We start from the raw sequence: 20,392 nt of genomic DNA, 5'->3' as shown, positions 1-20,392 counted from the left end.
TTCCACTACAAATGTTATATATGAAGGTAAACCATGAGGCAGCCATTTTAGAAAGAAGGTATTGCTTTGGTCATTGGGTGACAGTCAGAAGAGTAGTAAACTGGACCCTGTGAGCATGCAGTGAATGACCTTTGACCTGTTTGGATACTGAACCTGAGCAGCTTATAGATGAGTCCTTTCAGTTTGGACTAGAAGATGTTGGGCAGAGGAGGCAGCATTCTTGGGTCGTTCCAACTCCTTCCCCCCCTCACATTCAGTAGAAGTGCCCCGGATCACTGCAGGATGTCACTCAATATTTCTTTTTAGCATGCTTTTTCTCTTTTTAGAATGCCTTCTGTAGATTTATCCTGGCTCTCCATACAACAACCATATAGCTTCCAAATTCCCCTCTGTACTCTGCATAAATGTGGAAGTAGACAAAAATAACCCATACATACAACGTGGAACATGTGCACTTCTTTAGTGTCTCATTGAGGTCTTCCTGCAACAAGGAGCTACCATTGACTACTCTGCTTAGAAAAGAGGAGAGAGGAGACATTGCCTAACTCACAGAATGGCGTGTACTGATAGTCATTGCTGCTTTTGATTTTGGTTGCAAAAACATTATTTGATTCTGAAGGACTGGGATGCACTTGGGTGGGTCTTTAAATTGCAGAGTTTTTATTTTGTTTTTGAGTTTTTTTCTGAGATGGTATCAAAGACATGATTCACCATATCTGCTTATTTATAAACCAATGCTGTTTATTCCATGAGAGATCATAAAAACATTTTATTTTTAAGAAAAAATAAGTCGCTCTGGATAAGAGCGTCTGCTAAACGACTTAAATGTAATGTAAATGTAAACATGACAACACCATTGGAATCTAGACATCATGAGGTCCTAAGTCATGCATATTTTAGCTTTTTCCATCGGTATCATATAGGACAGGACCCCTTTTGTCTGCCATTTAAGTATAAAATCAATGTTATGCATACTTTCCGGCATCTCCAGTCTCCACCTGAAATGCTGATGAAGCCGAAAGTCCTTCATGAACCATCTCCACAATAATGCCCTCTGTGCCCACAAAAGACAGAGCTGCACAAAATGGTGTTAGTCAAAGAAATGTGCTTTCCAGAAAGACTGCATGCATTCCTCAACGGAACCTGTTTCTGTGTACTTTTTTTTTGTGTCCATGTGATATACAGTGAGGGGAAAAAAGTATTTGATCCCCTGCTGACTTTGTACGTTTGCCCACTGACAAAGACATGATCAGTCTATAATTTTAATGGCAGGTTTATTTGAACAGTGAGAGACAGAATAACAACAAAAAAATCCAGAAAAACGCATGTCAAAAGTGTTATAAATTGATTTCCATTTTAATGAGGGAAATAAGTATTTGACCCCTCTGCAAAACATGACTTAGTACTTGGTGGCAAAACCCTTGTTGGCAATCACAGAGGTCAGACGTTTCTTGTAGTTGGCCACCAGGTTTGCACACATCTCAGGAGGGATTTTGTTCCACTCCTCTTTGCAGATCTTCTCCAAGTCATTAAGGTTTCGAGGCTGACGTTTGGCAACTCGAACCTTCAGCTCCCTCCACAGATTTTCTGTGGGATTAAGGTCTGGAGACTGGCTAGGCCACTCCAGGACCTTAATGTGCTTCTTCTTGAGCCACTCCTTTGTTGCCTTGGCCGTGTGTTTTGGGTCATTGTCATGCTGGAATACCCATCCACGACCCATTTTCAATGCTCAGGCTGAGGGAAGGAGGTTCTCACCCAAGATTTTACGGTACATGGCCCCGTCCATCGTCCCTTTGATGCGGTGAAGTTGTCCTGTCCCCTTAGCAGAAAAACACCCCCAAAGCATAATGTTTCCACCTCCATGTTTGATGGTGGGGATGGTGTTATTGGGGTCATAGGCAGCATTCCTCCTCCTCCAAACACGGTGAGTTGAGTTGATGCCAAAGAGCTCGATTTTGGTCTCATCTGACCACAACACTTCCACCCAGTTCTCCTCTGAATCATTCAGGCATGTTCATTGGCAAACTTCAGACGGGCCTGTATATGTGCTTTCTTGAGCAGGGGAACCTTGCGGACGCTGCAGGATTTCAGTCCTTCACGGCATAGTGTGTTACCAATTGCTTTCTTGGTGACTATGGTCCCAGCTGCCTTGAGATCATTGACAAGATCCTCCCGTGTAGTTCTTGGCTGATTCCTCACCGTTCTCATGATCATTGCAACTCCACGAGGTGAGATCTCGCATGGAGCCCCAGGCCGAGGGAGATTGACAGTTCTTTTGTGTTTCTGAGGCAGAGAAAGATCAAATCAGTTCTATCTCTCATTCCTCCATTTCCAAGCTTTGTCTCCACATCAAACTGAGAGAGATTTGAGATTTGCTCTCTGCACTGACACAATGTAACCCCTGTCCTGTGACTTACGAAGGAATTGCAAAAGGGAAAAAGTCAAGAAATGAATAAATCCACTGTAGTATTTTTTTTCCCCTGGGACTTTGAAAGGGCAATGTTCCATTACATGGCCATGCCTCAAGTACTCTGTTTGTTTAGGAAATTAAAGAGAAATAAAGCATTGTTTATGGTGATTTAGTGTAATGAAAAACATCTTAATCTTATAATGAATACTAAACATTTAACTGATTTTCCATGAACCACATTAGGACTACTAATGTGGATTTGGGTTGACTCCCTCTGATATGATAAAATACAGGTAACTGCCAAAATAAAGGAAACACTTGTAAAAATGAAGGATACAAAGTATATTAAAAGCAGGTGCTTCCACACAGGTGTGGTTCCTGAGTTAATTAAGCAATTAAAACATCCTATCATGCTTTGGGTCATGTATAAAAATACCCAGTTGCCCATTATTTCGGCTACCTTGGCTAGAAGAAGAGATTTCAGTGACTTTGAAAGACGGGTCTCAAAGGAGCATAGGGTGTTTAAAGGGCGCACGTGTGTGTGTGTCTCAGTCACCAGATCTCAACCCAATTGAAACTTATGGGAGATTCTGGAGTGGCGCCTGAGACAGTGTTTTCTACCACCATCAACAAAATACCAAATTATGGAATTTTCTCGTGGACGAATAGTATCGCATCCTTCCAATAGAGTTCCAGACACTTGTAGAATCTATGCCAAGACATTTTTACATTTACATTTTAGTCATTTAGCAGACGCTCTTATCCAGAGCGACTTACAGTTAGTGAATGCATAAAAGGGAATATATATATTTTTTTTTCATACTGGCCCCCCGTGGGAAACGAACCCACATCCCTGCCGGCCAAACCCTCCCCTACCTTGGACGACGCTGGACCAATTGTGCGCCGCCCATGGGTCGCATTGAAGCTCTTCTGGGGGCCCTGGGGGATCATGGTGACTCAACGCCCTATTAAGACGCTTTATGTTAGTGATTCCTTTATTTTGGCAGTTACCTGTATTTTTGCCTGTATAGATATCCAAATGTTCATGAATGAGTGAAGACCTATAATGGTTAAAGGTGCAAATAAATAGGCAACATATAGATCGTCTCAGCTCCTACCATGGATTTTGGTTAGCTCTGATGGACATGTGGACATTAGGTCTAGTAAACCTTTACACATTACATGGCAAATTTCATCAGCTTCAAAATCCACCTCCCTATTGGCTCTATATGACTGAGGGCCATGTTATAATAAGAGAAAAACGTGTTTTATCATCACACGATGGAGACTCCTGCACCAATACAAGACCTGTCAAATGTTGATGTTTAACAGCCGAGTATGAAAAAAATCCCCAGGTTGGCTTGGTAACGTGAGAACAGTGCAGAGCGGACTAATGACTTATACTCTGCCTTTAATTACCCATCTTCATCATTCATTTTGAGTAAATTCAATTGAGGAGTGTAACCTGCATAACCTCGTGGCATAGTATGGCTCTACTTCTGCATAAACAGCAGAGGACGTGCTCTGGTTCCAGACAAAGTGACAGACAAATGTGGGACTGTGTGTGTTTGCATGAATTGAAGCATTATTAGTACTGTGACATTATATTGGTTTAGACCAGACAAGGCAATACAAGATAGTTGCTATTAGGTAATATAGGGTTGTTCATTTGAAATGATATCGCAGGGCTCCTCAAGGTAGTTTAGTGAAGACTTTAGGGTTAAAAAAACCATAGTTTCAGAGAACATGGCCTCGGTTTTGCATCACTTCCCACTGGGCACAAACTGGTTAAAACAACGTTGTTTCAACGTAATTTGTCAAAGTATTGTGATGTAGAATCTACGTGGAATATACATTGGATTTGAAAAAAGTAATCAACATAAACTGTTTTGAGGGTGAAATTTCAGGATTATGTCATCATTGTAACACATTTTCAAGATAGACACTCCTTGTATAAAATACGTTGAATTTGTACCTTTGAAACAACGTCAGATCTTAAACGTTATATCCACTATTTTTTCAACAATAGGCTGGGCAGCACCGCCTACTGGAGAGTTGATCTACAGCTATTAATTTGGTCTACCATCCAGGCTTTTAACCAGCTTTTATATTTCTCACTGACTACAACCAATGTGCTATCGTGAGAATGATTATTGAGAGACCTCTTAATAACTAAATATATTCACTGTTGCTATCGAAGTCATTCCAAAGGGTAGGTTTAACAGAGGAAATGAAATGTAACCATATATAAGTCATATTTCATCAATGATACTATTTAGGCCTATATAGCGTTTGCAAATTCATCAACAGCTATTGTTTCAATTCAACACAGGGTTCAACTAAAAATAGACAATACATATAGGCCTAGGGTTTCAAGTTTTGGTCAAACATTAAATGCACTTTAAATAAAGTTTGATTTGATTTAGTCCTATTCTTTAACTTTGATTATTGGTTGAGATGGAGACGTGAATCCAACATATCAATTATTAATTTGTAGACTAACTGGAATTTGTTGACAAGCACACACAATTCAATATCACTTTTGCAATACAGTAAATGATAGCCTATTTACTTGTTGACAAATGATATGTTGGATACGTCTCCAACTAAACCAAAAATAAAAGTTAAGGAATAGGATTAAGCCAGTGGTTCAGATGAAACTATATCCAAGCATACGGTATCCTTTAAATGTTGATATTTGGGTGAGTTGTCAAACAAATTCAAGAATATTTTTGTAATACAGTAAATAGCCTTAAGTTACAAACTAATATAACAGTATTTATTCAACCTTAAAATGAGTAACACATCCATGGCCACATTTTGAGGTTAGCCTACTGTAACTATAAATGTCTTCTTATGTAATCATAGAAAGTATGAATGTTCAAGATAGCATGCAAAGGTCGTAGGTCTGTGGAGATCTTCACAATTGCTGTAATAATCTGTGCAGAATCTTGAATAGCATTGATCACTTACACTATGTACTTTTAACGTAATCTCAACTGCAATCCAGGTCATTTGGATGTGCAATTAGATGAAGCACAGTGATAACCCATTAAGTTGTTGTATAAATACAAAATATCTGACATTGTATTCCCATCTGAACTTTGTTGTGCTTTTAAATAGTTGAAAGCGCAGTGATAACACATTTAGATGACAACTAAACCAAAAATCAGTTTTTCCATTGGAATTTGGTTGAAATGGGGAATTCAACAAACTTCTGGCTGTCTTTTTGAGTGGGTGAATAAAGGTTGAACTCTCATTGATCAACGTCTCAACCAAACATTACCCAAATGTCCACGTTGAAATGACTGGTTTGCCCAGTGGGTTTTGGCATGAATGCCTTGGCAATAACTTGCTGTTACATATTTACCACCAGTCACTTCCTATTCCAATTACTGTTCTGAGTTCACATGGCATGCCTTGAGTAAGATGGGGTTGAGGAATGCCCAAAATAATTGTCGTTATATTGTCTGTCAACAAGACTTCGAGAAAAAAAAGCCTAATAACATGAGTCTTGTCAGATACTGTCTGTGAGGAACAGTGTGTACTATTACTACTAATTGAGTCTATGGTTTTGATTTTAACCATGTGGATGGATATAAATATTTCCTCCCATGTAATTGTTCTCATTATGTAAAACCATAAGAGTCAGAGTCAGGCTGTGAATTTATTTCCCAATGTCTCAGGAAGCAAAGAGGCAAACAGAATGAATTGAAAGAAAATAAATGTTTACTCACAGTAATAGTCCTTGATTGCTTGACTGGAGTGGTATGGAAGAGCTCTTCAGAGGATATAAGTGAAAGGACAGCCACGTCATTAACAGTTAACGATAGCCACCAAAAACATGCACTGCCTAGTAATGTCTTGACAATCGACTCTTTGTCACCTACAGATATTAGTACATTTTGATTGACCGCAACTGTGGCTAAAACACACATCTTAGAACCTAGGGCGCCCTCTGTCGGTTTTAATTGGGTGTAGATCTCCGCTGTCAATTACCTGCGTCAGGTAAGGTTTGGCTCCTACGCAACCTTTTCGTCATCGGGGCGGCTCCAAAACATTAGGAAGTAGGCTACTGTATTTTATCATCTTCCGGATTCTTTAAAACTTCATCTGTTATAGAGACGCGCCACCAGTAAGGAATATTGGCCTATTTAGCTATCTCTAAACTAAATGCTTCGTAAGATCTAACAGTGTATTGTGAGTTTAATGCATACAGTCAAAGATTTAATGTAATAATAATGAATGTAATAGGGTTATTTCAAATTAGTTTAGTCACAGTCTAGCAACAGCTTAACATTATTGTGTAGGTTATGGACCGTGTTTGTTGTTTTATTAATCAGGTGGGTATAATTCTCTTTATATGCATATATTGCTGTTTTTGTGGCTATCTTTAACTGTTACACCTAATATACAGTATAAGTCACAGGGAATCATAACAATAGAGAGAGTGAAGTCACTGAAGCTACTTCCGATCATCACAGCATTGCCTGATCTGTCCAGAAGTTGGGAGCATCTGTGGATGTGGATGGACGGATACATTACAATTTCCTCCATTATCTGATCCTTGTCTAAAAACAGACTCTTATCCGTTCAATGGAGGAACCATTGGTTTCTGCTTGCGGGGATTTTGTCGACAGGTCTGTCCAAACGGCTTGGGAAGATAATGACACCGAGGTGGACAGTGCATTTGGGGACTGGAGTTCTGCCAAGTCGGATACAGTTGAAAGATCTTCATCTTTGTCTTCACCATGGTCTTCACCCATGGAAATGAACATCTCTAATCTTTCAACAAAGATGAGAGTGCACCCATCTTTTTGTTCATTCAAAGTTTACCCAGTTAAGAGGAAATTATTACATGCACATTTATGTGTCCTATGGAGGGTCTGTCTTGATTGCCAATTTTCTATTTTCCTATATGAGAATGTAACATTTAAACAATATAATAATGTCATATGATAGGTAATATTTGTCTATGCAGTTGGAGAATGGTGATGTGAAGAAACCATGTGTAGTTTTCCAGGAGTGCTTCCAGATCTTGGGTGAATCTGAAAAAGCCAATTGTACTGTAAGATCTCTGTCCCAGCTGCTAGAAAACACACCCCCAAGCACTTCTCAAACATCAGCCACAACATGGTATCTAATTTATCATTCTTTTCAACTGTTGTGGTGGATGGGACCATGTACATCCATGTAAGGTCAAAAGTATATTGTAATTGTAAAGGTGTGTGTGTCTTACCTTGGGAGGAAGAAATTAATAGGCACAAATTTGGAGATCAATGTGTCTTTTTGAATGAGTCATTCAATATGTTTTACAGTAATTTCAATGAAGATTTTGAAGAATATGCCATTAACACATTAATAAGTATAACTGTCTCACTTCATCATAACTAAAATCGACGTACCTAATTCCTCCATTGTTTATATTTTTGTTGTCATGAACTCAGTCAACAAAGTCACCTCTGGCCTTCCTCTCATCTCCCGCCACCTAGCTGCTGGCCCCCTCCTCCTGCCATGGTGACACCCCAGCGTTCCTCTACCAGGTCTCCCAGCAGTGGCTGACTCACTGCAGCATTTGGCTGCAGCCTCAGCACCACAAGAAGGCCCTTGCACTGAACTATGGAGAAGGATAAGATGAAGATGCTGCATAGTATAGCCCTACAGTACTGTTGTTGACGGGTGAAACAGGTTAGGTTGTTACCCGGGTGAGAACAAAGTATTACTTTTCGCAAAGTTATATTTACAGATTGTAAACAAAATACTTTTCTATGATATTGTGTAATTGGTTTGCAGGTGTGTTCCTGGTTTTATATACACTACCGGTCAAAAGTTTTAGAACACCTACTCATTCAAGGGTTTTTCTTTATTTTTACTATTTTCTACATTGTAGAATAATTGTGAAAACATCAAAACTATGAAATAACACATATGGAATCATGTAGTAACCAAGAAAGTGTTAAACAAATTAAAATATATTTTATATTTGAGATTCTTCAAATAGCCACCATTTGCCTTGATGACAGCTTTACACACTCTTGGCATTCTCTCAACCAGCTTCACCTGGAATGCTTTTCCAACTGTCATGAAGGAGTTCCCACATATGCTGAGCACTTGTTGGCTGCTTTTCCTTCACTCTGTGGTCCGACTCATCCCAAACCATCTCAATTGGGTTGAGGTCGGGGGATTGTGGAGGCCAGGTCATCTGATGCAGCACTCCATCACTCTCCTTCTTGGTAAAATAGCCCTTACACAGCCTGGAGGTGTGTTGGGTCATTGTCCTGTTGAAAAACAAATGATAGTCCCACAAAGCCCAAACCAGATGGTATGGCGTATCGCTGCAGAATGCTGTGGTAGCCATGCTGGTTAAGTGTGCCTTGAATTCTAAATAAATCACAGTGTCACCAGCAAAGCACCCCCACACCATAACACCTCCTCCTCCATGCTTTACGGTGGGAAATACACATGCAGAGATCATCCGTTCACCCACACCGCGTCTCACAAAGACACGGCGGTTGGAACCAAAAACCTCCAATTTGGACTCCAGACCAAAGGACACATTTCCACCGGTCTAATGTCAATTGCTCGTGTTTCTTGGCCCAAGCAAGTCTCTTCTTCTTATTGGTGTCCTTTAGTAGTGGTTTCTTTGCAGCAATTCGACCATGAAGGCCTGATTCACACAGTCCCCTCTGAACAGTCGATGTCGAGATGTGTCTGTTACTTGAACTCTGTGAAGCATTTATTTGGGCTGCAATTTCTGAGGCTGGTAACTTTTATGAACTTATCCTCTGCAGCAGAGGTAACTCTGGGTCTTCCATTCCTTTGGCAGTCCTCATGAGAGCCAGTTTCATCATAGCGCTTGATGGTTTTTGCGACTACACTTGAAGAAACTTTAAAAGTTCTTGAAATTTTCCAGATTGACTGACCTTCATGTCTTAAAGTAATGATGGACTGTCGTTTCTCTTTGCTTATTTGAGCTGTTCTTGCCATAATATGGACTTGGTCTTTTACCAAATAGGGCTATCTTCTGTATACAACTCTCTGGAAAGACTTTGGAAGTCAGTCACAGCACTCCACTAGAGGGCAGACTGGTCTCAAATCCTGAACCCCATTTTGCAGACATACTAAACTGTCTGCTGGCAATATTCACAAGCAGTCAGCACTGTGTGCGCTAGACATAAAATGGTATATTTATTATTTATTACTTTTTAGGTTTGTAATTGACTTGTGTTTTTACTTAACTTTACAAAAACGTCTTAATATACTGTACATTTGACATTAACCTATATTTTAATTGAAGATATTTAATATTCATTAACAAAAATCAAGAGGCAAGTCTCTGTATTACTTTTTCAATATTGGTGGGTCAGATCTATGGCATAGTATGTGATAGAATTAAAACAAAAGTATACACAGAAATTATAATGGGAAGAGAACCATTGACGCAAAGCATCGTATACAGTTTAAAATGTTATTAAACATAATTAAATTTCAATGTCCGTATAAAACAAATACTGATATCTGACTACATGAACCAGGATAATGGCAGTAGCTTTTGCAAGAGTTGATTCGTTCCATTTTATAATGATCTACAAACCTAAAAAGTCTATATTGCACTTAAAAGCCATTGAACACATTGAACTAGTAGTATTTGATACAGCAGATGTACAAGCCAAAGTTACTATCAGCCTCCTAACAAAACATGAATGAGCTGGAGGAAGACATGTAACTTGCTAATAACAGGAGTCATTCTCATGACCAAATGTTCTATGATGCTACACCTCAAAACAATTAACATCTCGAGAAACAGAAAAGCTTACAAAAATGTATGACTGTCCCATTTGTCCATATATTTTGTAAAATACCCATCTCTAAGGCTGTGTTTACATAGGCAGCCCAATTCTGATATTTTTTCCACTAATTGGTCTTTTAACCAATCACATCAGAGCTTTTCACATCAGATATTTTTCAGAGCTTTGATCTGATTGGTCAAAAGACCAATTAGTGAAAAAAAGATCAGAATTGGGCTGCCTGTGTAAACGCAGACTTAGTCTCATTGTAGAAACCTGGCTTGACATCTAGAGGAGTGCATGGTCCAAATAGGAAAATAAGTAATGATTGGGTGTGTCTTCTTACTGTGGATAGATTTTATGGAAAATTGGATTGCTTGTGCTTTAACTATTTATGTAATCACATTATTGGTGTCTTCCACCTCTATCTTTCCCCTCCACCTCTATCTTTCCCCTCCACCTCTATCTTTCCCCATTGTGTTCCTCTGTGTTTTGTTAACCTGCCTAAATACTCTAAACCACAGACATTGGGATATGATGGAGCTAATCAGCACAAAGCAGCGTAACAGAGGTTATTACATGTGTACAACTCTATCTGAGCCAGTTCTCTTCCATTTCAACCACCAGGATTTGCTTTTCCAGACAGAGAAAACAGGGGGTTGGTGGAAGAGAACACTCCTCCCACGTCATTTGATTGGCTAGCGGGTTGAGTCTATGAATAGAAATATAATACTGAGAGCAAAACAATCACCTTTTCACAAGTAGGCCCCTCCTACATGACAAGAGATGTAGTCCTACATTTCCCACCCCCTCTTATTTCCCTCTCTCTGTCTCATCTCCTCCCAGCTAGTGCACTGGTGGGATGTCAAGTGAATTAAGATTACATCCCGTTGCATTGCAGTGGCTAAAGACAGGCAAAGGGACACGGAGGAAGGGAGGATGATCCTGGGTTGTATTGAGCCTTTACATAACACTCACGGAGGAAGGCGCTCACTGCTCAGCTCTCCACTGGATATATTTCTTAGCTTTACTCATTGAAACTCAAATACTACATTTCTACAGAATTATTTTAAGTCTTTAAGGCACTGTTTTTTAAAGGGAAAAGTGGCTGCTATAATTTGATTAAATGCTAAAATAATGTACAATTTCAAGAAGATACATTATATAATAAGACAAGCACTAAAAGTAAAAGTACTGCATATTTTTCTCGCATTCTGCTGACTCCCTCAAAAACGGAACATTATGTTCTCAGTAGATACACCGTCAAGTCTCCGTCACCTTAATAAAACAGTTATAGTATGACAAAAATACTATCCACATGTATGGACTAGGCCAGGTCACCCTGAACCTGGACCTCAGCCTTCTCTGGCAAATAGACCTTGAGCCCCTCTGCCTCCTCATTACAACTCTGTTTCCGCTTCACGCCACGACCCAACATGGATCTAGACAGGAAAGACATTTATCACTTTCATTGATCAACATTTGAGTGTGAAATATACACATAATTTGAGTCTTGCCTTCATATGGTTTTAAATCTAGTTTGTAATGTAAGGCTCTTGTTCAGTGGGTTGATAGGCTACTGTATTGGCCTACATGTGCAACTTGTGTACTAGCTGTTACTGTATTGGCCAGGCCTACACATGCAACTTTAGCCCAGGCAGCAGATAGTGGGCGCTAATGGAGGATGCTTTATGTACAAGCAGGTCCAATGGGGACACTTCAGTGTATTACCGGCTGGGCACATCAATCCTAGACGATAGCGCTAGATCCCAATATCGGCTGCCTAGGCTAGTGCAACTTGTGACTCGCTGTTGACAGGGATCTAATTAACTACTGTATTTATGCATATTTTCATGTGTAAGAAAGTACTAAATGTGAGCTTGAGTTCAGGATGAATGATGCATCTTTAAAAAATATATATTTACAATTTATTAAGTGCTGTTGAGACACGACTATCTACAAAACTCACAAACACTAATCACAGAGGCTCCTCTACCTGTATTATGGAGCTACTGGATTTGATTCCAACTCCTCTGTTTATAAAAGATCCTGCGCATTGTTGAGTCGTTGCTCTCTCAGAAGACCGTCATTCACACAGTTGAGTTTTCACTGCATCTTACTGAAATGTGAGGAAGGAAAGAAATCGTGCAAAGGCCGTGTCTTTTTCGTTATGGCTATCCCCCTTCACTGACAGCTGAAAAACGTGTCTGTTTTGCTTAGAGGGCTGACGTCGACAGAAGGGGGGCGGGACTACAGCGTAAAAGGAAACAGGGAATAGAAGAGACACTCGGCCGGGTAGACCCATTAGGAAAGCAATTGGTCCACGAGACCGCAGACCAAGCCTCCACCTAATTGTCAATGGGCGGTCTTTACCACTCACGGGGCTGGGAAATGTGCAACACATTTTCGAGGCTTGTTAACTTTTTACATGCATTGAAATACACTGTATCCAGTTTACATTGCAGTGCATCTCTGATGCCAAATCAGTTATGTTACTGTTAAAACCATCCAAACACGGTTACAGACGCATGGAGTACGAACAGTTATAGTCATACAATGTAACATTTACATTTTATTTTATGAGAAAATAACTATTGTGGTGGACCATGTACACTCACGTAACGTCAAAAGTCTATTGTAATTGTAAAGGTGTGTGTGTCTTACCTTAGGAGGAAGAAATTAATAGGCACAAATTTGGAGATCAATGTGTCTTTTTGAATGAGTCATTCAATACGTGTTACAGTCATTTCAATGAAGATTTGGAAGAATATGACATTAACACATTAATAAGTATAACTATCTCACTTCATCAAAACTAAAATCGAATTACTCCATTGTTTATATTTTTGTTGTCATGAACTTAGTCATCAAATGATGTACCGTTTCAAATCATGTGTTAAGAAATGCAGTGTTAGTGTCATTGGAATATAATTTCTTGAGCACTACAGAAATCAATTGACATTGTGCATTTTCTCTATTGTGTACGTTTTTGTTGTCAACTCTGATTGGTATGCACATGACACATCTTACACTACAAATCAACCACAATACTTTAACTTACCTTTATACTAACAGATTCATTTGATTAAATTAATTAGATGAAAAAATTGCACACAAACGTTGCACCTTTTATTATAAAAAATATTTACAAAGATGCTACAATGTTTTTTCTTAATATAAAAATGCATATACTTTACAATTGTTAAGGTCTTTGAAATTCGAGCTCCTGTTTGAAGCAGTGACATCATTCAGAGGAGTGTTGTGGTAGTAATGACCAGAGTAATACTGTCAGATTTTACTGGTACGGTTTGCCTGAGTAATCTTTTCATCATGATAAGGAGACATTATGAAAAGAAATCTTTATAGAGAAAGAGCTGCTTGTAAAAATAAATAAAAGAAATAATAGTTGAATTCTGTACAAAATATATTTTCGCAAATGAAATGCATAGTGAATAGGGGGAGTATTGAGTTGTAACTAAGCAATAAGGCCCGAAGGGGTGTGGTATATGGCCAATATACAACAGCTAAGGTGTGCCTGGATACAGCCCTTAGCCGTGGTATATTGGCCATATACCACAAGCCCCCGAGGTGCATTATTTCTATTATAAACTGGTTACCAATGTAATTTGAGCAGTAAAAATAAATGTTTTGTCATCCCCGTGGTATATGGTCTGATATACCACGGCTTTCAGCCAATCAGCATTCAGGGCTCGAACCACCCGGTTTATAATATAAAATATATCACATGGGTCTACACGGTTCAGTTGAAAAATCTACGTGGCATGTTTGTCTGTATTTAATAAATTAAATAAATAATAACTTAATGGTCAACCAATAATTCTTAAATTTGTAGTAATACAAATATCAGAAAATATGGCTTCTTAATGCTGATATCAAGCAAGAGTTTCTCTAAATACTTTAACAAATCTACTCTAGGTGTAAGGGATGGATTCAAATCAAGTGGGAAAAACAGCGCCCGTCTTGAGACTTAAATGCTTAAACCCAAACCATAGGAAGACATTGGGTGAATCTGGCTACATTAAAATCTCTGTCAGATTAACAATAGGGGGAGAAATTATATTAAATCATACTGGTAAATTTCTCAAACTGTATGTTGCTAAAAATATATTTATATATACATACGTACGTACATATACATATATTTCACAAATATTTGTTTTACTCTTTAGGACAATATGCATTGCTTCAGAGGTTTGGATGTTCCGGTCTCTATTTGTGTGTAGTGTAATGACATTGTTCTTCAGTCTATACATATAACAATAAATAAAAACAAAACTGGAAAAATAGATTGTATGACAAAAGGAAATATAGAAAAGTATGTAAAATAAGAAAAATCATAAATGGTATAGGTTGTAATGTCTGCCCATTTAGAGATGCACAGCTGCATGTGGTAACACTGAATAAGTTCTTGATTTCATAAACCCTCAACATCTGAACGTATAATAATAACACCATATCCATGTACGCACCATGTGCACAGTCTGTAAAGAGTCTGCAAAGTCAGTATGCATGGGAATGTGTTGTTTCTCAGGAGCCCACTATGATCTCCATGATGTGGTCCAGTTCATTGAGGTCTGATCGGCAGCTGGTGCTGGAGCTGAGGGGTGAGGGCCCATGGGAGGACAGGCTCTCCAGGAGGTCGTAGGGCCCCATTTTAGGCACACTCTGCATGCCTGTCAGCACTGTATCAAGGTCGTAGTAAGACGCATCCACGTCTGAAAACAGTTCCTCCAGGGCAGGGTCGGGGCTGGGCGCAGGGTTTTTGATCTCGAACGTGCCAAAGACCTGCTCTGCTGTCCTGGAGTCCTCCACCAGTCTGTCACGCTCCCTCTCCTCCCTCTCCTCCCCCTCCGATCCAGACCCACACTCCTCACTGTCCTCCTCATCATCATCATCTTCACCCGTCCCCTCCTCTTCCCAGCAGGGGTCCATGCTAAAGGTGCCTGGCAGGTAGGAGGTTGGGGCTTGGGGGGAGACCGTGGACATGGTCATCCCCCCCTCTGCCGCCTCCTCCTCCTCCTCCTCCTCCTCCTCCTCCTCCACCACCACCTCCTCCTCCTCCTCCTCCGCAGGGCAGCCCTCTGACCCCACCGCTGGGAAGGGCTTGGGGACCTGCTCCCCCTGGGCTACCTCTGTCTGCCGACACAGCACCTCAGTGGCCACTAGGCGGTCTGCAGAGCACTGGGCAGCAGCGTTGGCAGCACTCAGGGCCTGGGTCATGATCTGCCAGGTGCCGTCCTGAGTCATCTCCTCCTGGATCTGCCTCACCGTGTTGGCAATCAGCACTGAACGGCACAGATTAGGCTCCACCAGCATGTGGCACAGCTGCAGTTTTATCAGGGACATGTCCAGCAGGGACTGTCGCTGCAGGCTGTAGGACGACAGCATCCTCACAGCCGCCGAACTCGACTGATTCACATCCTCACCGCCTGCCACAGGTTCCTCCCTGGAGTCGGAAAACTTGCGCTTCGTGCCCTTCGGGAACATTTTGGCTCTCTGGGGTGAAGGGAAATGGAAAGAGTGTTATTGGTGACAAACCTGTCACAAAAACGTAACATTCTAACACAAACACACATGATATCATGAAATACTGTGTTGTCTTGATGAATTTTAGTTATCAAAACTACATTAAAAAAATCTATGAACTTATAATTTGTGGTGTTATGTTTGAAGTGTGTGGCATAAGGACAAACTATTCATTGGCAAGAGAATTTCGTGATGAAGAATCTCTACAGGTTAGCTAAATATTAATGTAATGTGCTACAGTATAAATAGCTGGTTGTTTTTCTGAAAGTTTGCTATACCTTTCCTGTTGAGAGGCACAGGCATTAGCATAGCAGCTTGGTCCCGGCTGCAGCGCTTCAGTACTTTTGTACAAGCAACAAGCAGCTTTTGTTCTGCACCCTTTCTGCCCATTTTAGGCCAGTCTGAAGCAAGGCTCCTGCTGGGCGGAACAACCACACTTTTAACAGACCCACTGAACCACCGAAAATACAGCATGTTACCAACCAACTACCATCACTGCGGTCAAAGTCAGGACAGGTCAGGCTTTTCTCAACAACAAAAAACACAATCAGCTCATGTACATACACCATCCCACCCCACTGCCACCTGTCGTCAGACATCTCCTATTTATGGGCAAAAGTGAGTTAACAACTTCACTCCGGTAGTACAAAAGTGAATAGGACACACACTGGGTGAGAAAAGTCAAAGGAATACCACACAGGTTTAAATTTGATATGTTTGAGATATACACACCATGCTCCAAAAAATAGAACTGCTAGAATGTCATTACAAGGAAAGCATGAAAAGTGAAAATTAACCTTCCTGAAGCAGTATCTCTGTCTGAATGAGAAGATATCAGAAGACTTGCCTCAAAACTGAAAAAAACACACAAAAAACATGTATGCACTCACTAACTGTAAGTCGCTCTGGATAAGAGCATCTGCTAAATGACTAAAATGTAAATGTAAAACTCCAAGGGAACAACAAGCAGGGAAGAGCAGAGTAGGGAGAGAACACAGGACAGGAGCCTGTGTGACTTCACACTACAGACTAAAACAAAGGAACTTCTGTCAGGGTGTGCATCTCCTCAGAGAGAGCAGTGGGTGGGGCAGTAATTGAAGTTACTACTCTGCTACATGGATCAACCATCTACGAAGCAAGAAATTATATCAAACAGGAGGCAAGTATGCAATAAAGGAAACTAAAAAAGACAAGACACATTTGGTTCAAAACAGCAAACATTTGCAGTTAATAGATTATTTTAACACTATACTAGCTTATGGCAAAAAAGCACACAGTTGATAATAGCAACTTATGCAATGTTCCTAATAAGCAATGTCTTGTATCTATCTATTCTTGGGCTGCAGGGGCACAATCTATCAGTCTGCCAAGCGAAGAATATTGAGCTTCGGTCCTACCTGAGTGGACATCTCCGTACTGGAGCAACAAATGCTATCACAAGTGACACTGTCGCATTTACTGTATGTTTTCACCATTGGAAGTAATCAGGAGAGTGCTTTGAGTGTGTTAATGAACCTAACTTGAATGCAGACTTTATGGCCCACCACTTAGCCTAACCATTGCTTTCACTAGAGGGTGATAATGTGCTTCTAATGTAGCCATCATGTAGCCATCAATAAACCATGATGAAAAACGATCTGTCACATAATTGGACTGGTGCCCTTACTGAAATCTAAGATCATGTTAGCTGCAACAACTGAACACTGCAAATGGCCCTGCGTCAGACCACAGATAGAATGGACAAACAGTCTGTTTTTGATACAAACCTCTGGAGTACAAGAAAACTGTCAAATTCAGCAAATGTTGATGTGTTCCAAGTTGCTAGAACCCAAATAATAATTTTCTGCATATGTTCTAGTCCAATTCATGAGCAGCGTTGCCAGGTACCCTATTCAAAATACAAAATGTGAGGCAGACACATGAATGTACTTTCTCTGTTTCTCTTTTGTTACCTTAGTGGTGCCTGTCAAAAATAATGGAGAATTTCTAGCTAAGAAGCAAAATACTACACAAGTAACAACAACACATGCTTCATGCTAATGCTTCAATCCACCCCCAAACAATAGGTTTCTACTAAGGGAGTCTAGCTGATTGGATATCTGAAAACAAGGAAAAAAGAGGTGCAATCATTTTGATGAGACAAAAACGAGTTACTGGTGCCAGGAGGGGGCCTTATTGCTCTTTATGAACACTGCAAACCTAAAAAGGACTGTTCAATACAAATCTGTTAGGCTGAAATCCATTGACAAATAGGATTTAATAGATTAATGTGGCTATAATAAAAACAAAACATAGGTCAAGCCAACATACAACACTTCAAGCTGAATCAATGTTTTGATGAATCAAGGTTTACTCCAATCAATTAATCTGTCAGTACCAAATGTAAGGAGGGAACCTCATTCCTGTATGCTGTGCTTGTTGTACTCTGTGGCCTCAGTTACATTACACCGTTCTAAACGTCAAAGAGCTACAAGGCTTAATACATAAAAGAGCATTAACCCCCACAGCGCCACCAGAGATCCTCCTCCTCGTCTCTGGCTCCACCTAGGAGTTGTCTCCCCTCCCCCACAGTACTGACGTTGACAGTATTTCCACTGCCGCTTATGCTTATTTGAATGGAGAAATTAGCTGACTACCCAAAAGTGCGAGTGTGTATCCTGCAATTCATAATAGGTTAATACACAAATATGTACATAATGAAATTAGTTATTTATATTGCACTCACTGCAATAGCTCGTGTCCTTCTCTGGTAGCTGTACCGCATGCTTTGTCTAGCTCGAGCAACAGCGACTATGGGGCGACAACGGAGATGAGGCCATTTTGAAATAACTAGCTACCTACTGTAGCTAGCTGATTCCCACTCTTGAGATATAATCATTGAACTATAAAATAACGGATATCATTGGGGTAGATTATTACAACACCGTTTTAAAATGACAAACTTCCCTTTTCCAACTACATAATTTATCCACTCTGCCGAACTGGCGTGGATACCTCCGCATGAAAATGGTTTAGCTACCTAACTACCGTTAGCTACCTAGCTAAATGTGTAGCTAACACTCCCCCCGCCTTCCCCTCCCCTCCCTCACCAGACTAACATTTGACAAGAGTTTCGGAGATAAACATTTCAATAAAAACCCCATATCAATCCTAACAAATAAATAGAGTCGGTTAATTCATTTAGCGTACCTTTATTTTACTTTATTCCGGTGTTGGTCATAGGGTCCTCTGTAGAAAGCGGAGATCGGGCTGAGATGAGATCATTTATGCCACGGCTTCAAAACTAGCTACCTCGTCTTCACTGCTCTCAGCTTGCTACGGCCAGGGAGCAGGAGGGGTGAAGGGGGCGGGTTCCATGCATCTTGATCGACAGGCTGTCATTGTCACTTGAATGAGAGCACCAGAACAAAAGGTACACTCCACACTCTCAAAAAGCAAAGAAATGGCACAAAAACAATCAAAGGTCGCGTGCGTTTTCCCCCACAACTGCACAGACTGTAATCAGTGTATAGCGAGGAAATTGTTATTTCTAAGCCAAACATAAAAAAAAAAAATCAACAATAAATAAAATACAACTACAATGAGGTATACAGAATATAATGACATTGGAGCTTTTGACTTTTAAAACATGTATTTCATTGTTCAAATTTGGCTTACCAATGATTTTTTTATCCTCTCTTTTGACAAATTACTCTTTCATTCTTACTCTGAGTTTGCAGTAGTGCGGACGAAATGGAGGAAACTTGGAAAAAGTTGGTGAAGCAACAGCTGTGCTGGAATGCGAACAATATGGGTGTCAGTTCTGAGTGTATGGAGCAGGAGGATGAGGATCAAGGATCGGAATGGTCGGTAGTGGAAAGACATAGGAAGAAGAGAGATCATGATACAGAAAGCATAAAGAGGGCCAAGGTAGGAAGCAAGAGTAGTGATGTGTTGGATTGGAAAGTGGTGATAGTGTTTGATGAGACCACAGGGCCTCACTTACACCCTATCCGACTAACTAATGCCGTAAAGAAAGAGGTAAGTGAAGTGAAATTAGCTCGCTTCATTGGAAATGGTAGATTGTTAATATTGTGTGGTAGCCAGGCTCAGCAAGAGAAGATTCTGAAAATGGAAAAGCTTAATGGGAAGAAGATTAAAAGCCATGTCCCTGGTGCTTATGCTATATTGGGGGGCGTCATCACTGGGGTCCCAATATCTATGTCCACAGATGATATTAAAGAAAATGTGAAGGGAGGCAGAGTGATTGAGGCCAAAAGGTTGATCAGTAGGAAAGAGGGTCAAATAAGTGAACGTTTATCAGTGATGCTGAGGTTTGAGAAAGTCTTGCCGGGGAAAGTACAGATAGGATTCCTTAGTTTCAATGTTAGAGAATTTGTACCATATGCACTGCAGTGTTTTAAATGCCAAAGAATGGGACATGTAGCTGCTCAGTGTAAAGGAAAGAAAAGATGTTCCAAGTGTGGAGGGGCACATGATTATGGTGAATGTGGAAGCAATGTGAAGGTTAATTGCTGTAATTGTGGGGGAGAACACAGTGTGCATTTGGTGGATGCCAGGGACCGAGAGAGGCTCAGAGGATCAGTCATGATGTATCGTATGCAGAGGCCATAAAACAGATTGGTAGAACTACAGTGCTGACTGATGG

General features: G+C 40.3%; 1 protein-coding gene across 4 annotated transcripts; it reads right to left on the bottom strand.

Moving 5' to 3' along the window:
- Window positions 1-13,865: 13,865 nt before the first annotated feature.
- Window positions 13,866-19,100, bottom strand: LOC121544817 (cell division cycle-associated protein 4-like). Of its 4 annotated transcripts, XM_045209002.1 has the most exons (4): window positions 18,934-19,100; window positions 18,470-18,534; window positions 16,023-16,159; window positions 13,866-15,714 (listed from the first exon to the last, which is right to left on the bottom strand). In XM_045209002.1, exon 4 carries the CDS (start codon window positions 15,703-15,705, stop codon window positions 14,746-14,748), a length of 960 nt encoding a protein of 319 aa, XP_045064937.1. In that variant the 5' UTR covers window positions 15,706-15,714; window positions 16,023-16,159; window positions 18,470-18,534; window positions 18,934-19,100; the 3' UTR covers window positions 13,866-14,745. The 4 variants fall into 4 exon arrangements, with proteins under 4 accessions (XP_045064937.1, XP_045064936.1, XP_045064939.1 ...); XM_045209001.1 differs by lacking the exon at window positions 18,470-18,534; XM_045209004.1 differs by lacking the exons at window positions 18,470-18,534; window positions 18,934-19,100 and adding an exon at window positions 16,542-18,455.
- Window positions 19,101-20,392: the final 1,292 nt, after the last annotated feature.

This window comes from Coregonus clupeaformis, chromosome 29 (genome assembly GCF_020615455.1).
Source record: "Coregonus clupeaformis isolate EN_2021a chromosome 29, ASM2061545v1, whole genome shotgun sequence".
Classification (NCBI taxonomy): Eukaryota; Metazoa; Chordata; class Actinopteri; order Salmoniformes; family Salmonidae; genus Coregonus; species Coregonus clupeaformis.
Note: the sequence above shows the minus strand (reverse complement) of the source record. Positions and strands in the feature narration are given on the sequence as shown.